Source organism: Mauremys reevesii, linkage group 23, assembly GCF_016161935.1.
Source record: "Mauremys reevesii isolate NIE-2019 linkage group 23, ASM1616193v1, whole genome shotgun sequence".
Classification (NCBI taxonomy): Eukaryota; Metazoa; Chordata; order Testudines; family Geoemydidae; genus Mauremys; species Mauremys reevesii.
In genome coordinates, this window is record NC_052645.1 from 12,524,649 (window position 1) to 12,532,586 (window position 7,938).

The 7,938-nt window shown below is 54.7% G+C and overlaps 1 protein-coding gene across 1 annotated transcript; it reads right to left on the reverse strand.

Moving 5' to 3' along the window:
• Nucleotides 1-347: 347 nt before the first annotated feature.
• LOC120389250 (regulator of G-protein signaling 19-like) lies at nucleotides 348-6,796 on the reverse strand. Its single transcript, XM_039511678.1, has 5 exons — nucleotides 6,770-6,796; nucleotides 5,690-5,811; nucleotides 1,808-1,900; nucleotides 1,077-1,305; nucleotides 348-553 (listed from the first exon to the last, which is right to left on the reverse strand). Exons 2-5 carry the CDS (start codon nucleotides 5,806-5,808, stop codon nucleotides 365-367), a joined length of 630 nt encoding a protein of 209 aa, XP_039367612.1. The 5' UTR covers nucleotides 5,809-5,811; nucleotides 6,770-6,796; the 3' UTR covers nucleotides 348-364.
• Between the last annotated feature and the right edge of the window lie 1,142 nt (nucleotides 6,797-7,938).

The following is a 7,938-nucleotide window of genomic DNA, read 5'->3' on the forward strand; positions in this document are numbered from 1 at the left end:
TTCTAGAACCATGGTCCAGGCCACGCATACCACCTGTGCTCTAGAACCACGCCAGCTTAGATACCACCCAAGTTCTAGGACAAGCAATGCTTTGAAAGGCTCTGAATTCTAGGACCCCTGGGCTCTCCCATCTCTACAGGCCTAGTGAAATCCTCCCCAAACCCAGAATGAGTTGCATCTTGTTTGGTTCAGACAGACTAGAATAAGTTCTGGATCAGTGTTGCTATCAAAACACCAGTGGCTTCACCCACGGAGAAAGAGAGAACTGAGGCTCTGCCCCGTCTACCCCGGTGCCTTGACAAGCTGGCAGGAAGCTGAAGGAGCTGGCAGTATCGTGAAATGCGTGTGCGTGCAAGGGGCTTTGCTACGTGTCACAAGCCAGGGCGGACAGTCTCTGCTCCAGCGACCTGTACAGTGGTGAGCTCAGGAACCTGGGGTAGGAGTCTCGGTGCATGAGGGCATAGACTTGTGCCTGGGCCTCGTTGAATATGTGCGCGCTGGGCCTCGCCAGGGACCTGTTGATTGACTCGCGCACGGTAGCATCGATGCTGACCTGCAGAGGCGATGAACAACGTTCTTGAAGCAAGGGGCCAGGACTCCTCATGCAGCGGCGCAGCTGGGATGCCCTGGCTTTCCAGGCCCCCGCCAAGAGCCCTTTGGAGAGACCCCAGCCTGGCTCGGGCACTTGCACAGATGGTTCCAACGTGCCTTGAACTGCTGTGACCCAGCAGCTAGCTGCGAGGCTGGGAGACTGTGACAGTTAACTCAAGGACCTGCCCATTCCAAATAAAGTAGGGGCTAACTCTACAGCCAGGAGCAACTCCTGCAGGGAAGCTCAGCTGGCTGATGTCAGAGGACCACTTGCTGCGGGGATGGTCCCATTGCTGGGGCATTAGGTGCGCAGCTGCAAGGAGACACTCTATGCTGCCCAACCCCAATATTCAGGGCAGTGCCCTGCATTCAGGGCCTTGTTTCCCTGGCTGTTGCATTACGTTGCGAGGTGACAACAATGGGAGGGCATCGGCTTGGAGCGGTGTCCCCTGAGCTGCCCCCCAGCAGGACTGTGGCAGACCTACCTCCTTTGGGGACAGGATGGAGATGTAATCCAGGTAGATCTTCTTGGCTTTCTCGCAGACCTGCTCCTGGCTCTGCTCCCTCTTGAGCTCCTCGCAGGCCAGCCAGAAGGCCATGTTCTCGTCACTGTGCTCTGTCCGCAGGAACTCCACGAAGACGTTCCGGCCAGCCGGGCTCGCCAGTACGCAATCAAACGAGCGCTTCCAGGAGGACGCTTCTTCCAGCGTGAGCCTAGGAGACGAGGAGAGAGCGAGCGAGAGAGACGTGACCTCTAGACAGAGTCCTGGCAACTGCATGACACGTTCCCTTTTCAGCATCCAACCCCTCCGTCCCCCGGCCGCCATCCATCCCTGACTCATCTCTGTCTGCGCAGGACCTGCCGCAACTAAGCCACCTGCTCAGATGCCTATCCCAACTCCTGGGCTGACCGTGTGGTTCTCCCTGGCCCTGCTGCCCCAGATCATCTCCAACTCTTTCCCGTGGCACAGCCGGAACTAAGGAGGTGCACGGGACAGTGCTCCTGGGAGATAAACTTGACCTCAACCTTTGGACTCGGTCTGAATGTTCCCCACATGCCACGTGTTCCAACCCAGGGGATCAGCTCAGTCCCAACCCTGGTGACTTTAATTTTTAAAAAAGAGCCATTTATTGTTCTTCCTTGTGCTGCAGTGTTTGGCCATGATCTGAGGCCCGCCTTCCTGCGTGGTGCATTTTGGGTGGCGCTCAGACACACCTTTCCTCGTGGGCCGGGGGGATCTCCAGCTGGGAGACACTGGATGTCTTGTGCCCGAACCCGTCTCTTCGTCTCCTTCTCACCGTCCGACTCCTGAAACAGACGGACACGGAATTTGCGGTGGAGAGCGGCGGGGGGCATTTTATCTGTGTGAACAAGGAGGATCCAAGCCCTAAACATGGTTCCCAAGTGGATCAGGAACCATGCATATTTCTATGGGTCGGAGTAACAAAAACTGTGAGAATCATTCTGTTGATAAGGGAAGTGGTCTGGTTTGGGGGTGGAGTACTGGACGGGGTTGGGGAGGTGCAGGAAACCTGGGTTCTACTCTTGTCTCTGCTAGGTCACCTTGGGCAGGTCACTTCCCTGCTCTGTGCCTCAGTTTCCCTATCTATTAAATGTGGTAATGATATTGATTCCCTTGGTAAAGCACTATAGAAGAGAGAGGTATTATTATCAATGTGGGAGCTCCATCAGAGCCAGCTTCATCTATTTTCTGTATCCCTCCTTTCCCTGCTGCGTCTGCTCCGCCATACTGAGGGAAAGCCCCATTTCTTTGATAACTAACAATAATGACTTTTAGATTGCAAGCTCTTTGGGACAGGGACTGGCTTTTCATTCTGTGCATACACAGTGCCCACCACAAGGGGGCGCCAATCCCAGACTGGGGCTTCTAGATTTCTGACGTCTCCACTCCTACTTAAGCTTCTCCTGGTTACGCATCCCACGATCCCAGTAGCTCTTTTGGCCACAGTGTCACACTGGGAGCTGATGTTCAGTTGATTGTCCACCACCTTCCGCGAGTCTTTTTCAGAGTCGCTGCTTCCCAGGATAGCGTCCCCTGTGCTGCAAGTGTGGCCTGCGTTCTTTTTTCCTTCATTTGCATTTGGCCATATTAAAACGCATATTGTTTGCTTGCGCCCAGCTTACCAAGCGATCCAGATCACTCTGAATCAGTGACCTGTCCTCTGCACTAGGTACCACTCCCCCAACTTTTGTGTCAGCTGCAAATTTTATCAGTGATGACTTTGTTTTCTTCCAGGCCATTGATAAAGATGTTAAATAGCGTAGGGCCAAGAACCAATCCCTGCAGGACCCCACTGGAAACAGACTTCTCAGTGACCATTCCCCGGTTATAGTTACTTTTGAGACCTATCAGTTAGCCAGTTTTTAATCCATTTAATGTGTGCCATGTTCATTTTATATTCTAGTTTTTTAATTAAAATGTCATGCCGTAGCAAGACAAACGTATTACAGAAGTCTATTATGACAACTCTATTACCTTTATCCACCAAACTTGTAATCTCATTAAAAACAATGATAGATTAGCCTGACAGGACCTATTTTTCATAAACCCACATTGATTTGCATTAATTACATTTCCCTCCTTTAGGTCTTTATTAATCATGTTCCATATCAGCTGCTCCATTATCTTGCCTGGGATCGATGTCAAGCTGACAGGCCTATAATTACCTGGGCCATCCTGTTTACCCTTTTTAAAAATTGGCACAACATCAGTATTCTTACAGACTTCTGGAACTCCCCCAGTGCTCCAAGACTTATTAAAAAGCAACATTAACAGTCCAGCAAGCTCCTCAGCCAGCTCTTTTGACACTCTTGGCTGCAAGGTATCTGGACCTGCTGATTTAAAAATGTCTAACTTTAGTGGCTTGTGTCCAACAGCCTCCAGAAATACTAGTGGAAAGTGTGCTTTCATCCCCAGATGATGAGACTGCATTATATGTTTTTTTTCCCCAAACACTTAACAGAAATATTTATTGAACACTTCTGCCTTTTCTCCATTACTACTGATAATTCTACCATTTCCATCTGGTAATGGACCAGTACCATTGTCAGGATTCTTTTTGTTCCTAATATATTTATAAAAACTTCTTCTTATAGTCATTAACTCTGCTGGCCATAGATGTTGTCTTGCATCTCAGTGGCTTCCCTTATCAATTTTCTACAATTCCTAACTTCTAATTTATATTCATTGATATCAACTTTCCCTTTCTTCCATGTGTTTTTATAGCTACCTTCACTTCCCCTCTAAACCAAATAGTTTTTTTTTAAGCAGTATGGCCCCTGAATTGTGGGATTGTGTCTTTGCAGCATCTAGTAAGGTGTTCTTGAATGCTTCCCAATTATCATTCACATTTTTCTGACTAAATTCTTCCTCACAGCTGATTTGGCTCAGAGTTGTTTGCAGCTTTGTGAAATTGGCCCTATTAAAGCACCAGGTATAGATATTAGTGGTCTGCACTTCATTCTCCTTGCACATTACACATGTAATCAAGTCATGATCACTTGTATGTGAGCTACCATTATCTTTTCGTTGTGAGATCAGTTCTTCTTTACCTGTTAGGACCAGGTTTAACATAAAATTCCCCAGTGTTGGCTGCAACACTTTTTGAGCTAGAAAACTGTCATCTCTAAGCTTTATCCTTAGGACATTGATCCATAAGCATTCAGGATCATTTGCGTCGGCGTTATCAGTGACCTGGAAACCCTTTTTGACGTAGAGAGCCACTCTCCTTTTGCTCACTCGATCCTTCCTAAATCGGTTCTACCCGGTGATTTGAACATTCCAGCGTGGATCGTTCTCCGGCCGACAGCACCGCCGGGGCACTGAAATGCAGACACCTCTAGGGTCGTGGACGACACCCACCCACCAGACATCCTGCTACACACAAATTGGGCCATAGCCAGCAGCCCGCCAAATCTTTACTCTTACCAGTAAACAGTGTGGGCTCTTTAGTGTTCAGGAAATCAGACAGGGCCTTGGTTTTAAGGGTCTCATAGGCGTGGGAACTAGGGGTGCAGGGAATGCTGCAGCACCCTCCTCAGTTTTTGCACGGGGTCCCTGTAGTGGGGTGGTTACCCGCTCCTGCCCTGCAGGGCTTGAAACAGCCCAGGAGAGGGCTGTGGCTGGGGCAAGAAGCCGGGACTGATTGCGGGAAAGCAGGCTCAGCTGTGGCCATGCCCCAATCAGGCCCAGCTGGCCCCTATAAGAGGCTGTGAGCCAGAAGCCCAGTCAGTCTCCTTCTGCCTGAAGACGGAGAAGGGCCTGGCTGCAGGGACCTAAGCAAGACACCTAGATTGAGAGCAGGGCTGGGGAAGGGCCAGAGGAGCTGGGAGCTCTGGCCTGGAAAGCCCCAGGCTGCAGGCCTGACTATAGGCCGAATAGGTGCAGGGTTGCAGGGGGCAGCCTGTGGGTAGGCAGAGGCAGCAGGTCTGAACCCCGTTGTCTGTGATGAGTGGCTTATACTGCAGTCTGCCCCAGTGAGCGCGGGCTAGATGGAGACTGGGCAGTAGCCAAGAGTGAGGTGAAGTGGGGAGAGTGGGTGGCGGTTCCCCTGGGAGGGGGAGACCCAGAACTGTGGAGGTACTGCCAGGGGCACTGGGGTCCTGGGAGGGACACGGGGGGGCCAGCAGTGGTGGTGAGACACCGGCCTGAAGAGGGCGCTCTGGAGGCGGGATGCTAATTCCTCAGGACAACCAGCAGGAGGCGCCGCCAGGTGAGTCTGCGCACGCTTACAGTCCCGGCCGCCGGCTCCATTGCCGGACCTGCACGTGGGTCCCTGTTGCCAGCCCTAGCTGTGGTCCCAGCCTCTGCCCCCTTACCTTTGTCCAGGTCCCCCCCTACAACCTGGAGCCACAGCCCAGTCCTGGCCCCAGCTCTGGGGAAAGGGGGCACAGCGAGAGGGGTGTGTGGGGGTGTGTGTGTGCGCGCAAGGTAATAAGTTTGGGGACCACTGGCTTTCAGCACCCCTACGGTAAAAATTGTACCAGTGCCACTGAAAAGTCTCATCTGAACCCCCCCCCCCCGAGGTAAAATGCATGCCCCCCAAGCTTCCAATTCCCCACCCCCTGAGCAGTCACCTTGAGCAGCTGCTGCAGCAGCGCCAGCAGAAGCAGCAGGGTTTGGGGCCACAGCAGCAGCACCGCGGGTGCCAGGTCTCGGAGCGCCGCCTGCCTTTTTCCGACGGGCTGGACTCCATTCCCTGTCGAGAAGGGGAGAAAGCAAGGCCGGGGCGTCGCCTGGGCACAGCTCGTCCACATTCTCTGGACGGACGCATGCCCTGACCCCCCCGAAGAGCAATAGCGCAGAAGGCTAAAGAGCTTGGAAGAAGGAATCTAGGATGACCATCTAGGAGGGTGACCTAGAACAAGGGTCTAGAACGACAAGTGGGAAGAAAGCCGAGACTAGGGTTACCCCCCTTCCACGAGGCCATTCGGAAGGGAGAGAGCCATCACTGCCCCCAGATCATCCCCTACACGGCAGAACACGCTCACCCACTGGTCCCCTCTGGGCTGCATCCCCACCCCAGGGCACAGGTGAACGGGGGAACCGATTTAGATGTGTGGCTCCCATTCCACACAAGGTGGGGGACTCTCCAACCGCCCCCTCCCTCCACACCCCTCTCAAAGGGTCCTTCCGCGGCACGGAGGGGACGGGTGCAGAATACCAGTGGCTCGTCCCCCTGGGTTGGGGGACCAGAGGGGATGCCTGCACCCTGCCCCACCCCATCGCAAACAGGTAACGCTGTAAGGCCCCCGCGCTGCCACCGGGGGGCGCTGTAGTCTCTCGGCAGGAGGCGCGCTAGGGGGAAGCTGCCGGGCCTTCGCTTTCCCGCAGGGGGCGCTGCCGTGTCCCGGCGCTGCCGCAGGGGGCGCTGCCGAGACCCGACGCGGCAGCAGGGGGCGCTGAGCCGAGCGCTGGGTTCCGGGCCCCAGCTGGGCTGCCCGAGCGCTGCAGGTGGGAGCGGGCGCCCGGCGCCCCTCGCTCCTTCCCCGGGGAACGGCTCGGGGCAGCCGCCCGAGCCCCTCCGCCGCTGGGCAGCGCCTCGCTGGTTGCAAAGCCCCGGGGCAGGGCCTAACCCAGGAGTCTGCCCCCTCCCATTCTCCAGCCCCCCGGGCCCGCATGCGGCGGGGCGAGCCCCTGGGGCGGGCGGCACCTACCTGAGCCCTTGCAGGGAAGGCGCCTGTTTGCTGGGGCTGCCTGCGGAGAGCTCCTGGGGCCGGAGTGCGGCGGGGGCCCGGGGCTCCTTCCCCGCTCGGGCCGGCAGGGGGCGGCCTAACCCCGCTCACCGAGGCGGCAGCCCGCAGAGCCCCGCTGGCTGCCCGGAATGGGGAGAGGGGGCAGGGGGCTTCTGCACCCCCCCCCAGCACAACCCCCTGCGCCCAGACAGGGAGCAGGGCTGCAGCGATTGATGTGATTGGCCTGGTTGCCTTCCGCTAGCAGCCTGGCGGTCTCTCTGCTGAGGTCCCCTTGTACCCTGACAGCTGGTCATATGCTGCTGTGGTCCCCATGTACTTAGCCATATGCTGTGCTGGCTCGCTAGCCCTCCCCGGTGCACACAGCTAGGTAGCTAGCCTCATGCACACCCACCTATCCCAATCCACACAGTATCTATCTATCTATCTCCATGCACACCCACCTGTCTATCCCCATCCACACAAATCTCTCTCTATCCATTCCCAGGTGCACACAGCTAGCTAGCTATCCTTGTGCACACACATCTAGCTAGCTATCTTCATACACACGGCTGAGTATCCCTGTGGTGCACACACAGCTAGCTAGCGATCCTTGTGCACACACAGATAGTTATCCTCATACACACACGGCTGAGTATCCTTGTGGTGCACACACAGCTAGCTAGCTATCCTCAGGCACGCACGGCTAGCTATCCTTGTGGTGCGCACACATCTAGCTAGCTAGCCGTTCCCAGGCACACCCGTCTATCTGTCCCCACCTACACCCCATATCTAATCTATCGATCTGTGCATTTCCGTCCGTCTCTCTTTCAGCTGCGTTAGTATTACTACAGTAGAATCCCTATTTTACAAACCAGTTGGGGACTGAGGAGTTCAGAAAAGCGAAAGGTTCGTAAAACGGAAGGTCTTGAAACGTACAGTAGGTCCAATGCAGCATGCAGGATGGGGGTACCGGCCTCGCTTTCTTCTTGCCCTTTGAACAGCTGCGAAGCGATTTCCAATGCGCTGGAGGTTTCGGAATGGGGAGGGATGTTGACTTTTTCTTCGCCAGCATCGCTTTGGTCAGGTGATTTTATTTATTTATTTATTTTCGCTATCAGGAAAATCGGGTTGTGTAACTGGTTGTTCGTAAG

Bases quoted from the DNA above. Each gene is read 5' to 3' on its own strand.
- LOC120389250 (XM_039511678.1), bottom strand. From the start codon at position 5,808: ATGGAGTCCAGCCCGTCGGAAAAAGGCAGGCGGCGCTCCGAGACCTGG. The intron at 1,901-5,689 runs GTGACTGCTCAG...CGTCTGTTTCAG, and splicing joins TGCTGCAGCAGCTGCTCAAG to GAGTCGGACGGTGAGAAGGA. The intron at 554-1,076 runs GTAGGTCTGCCA...TCGCCTCTGCAG, and splicing joins CCATCCTGTCCCCAAAGGAG to GTCAGCATCGATGCTACCGT.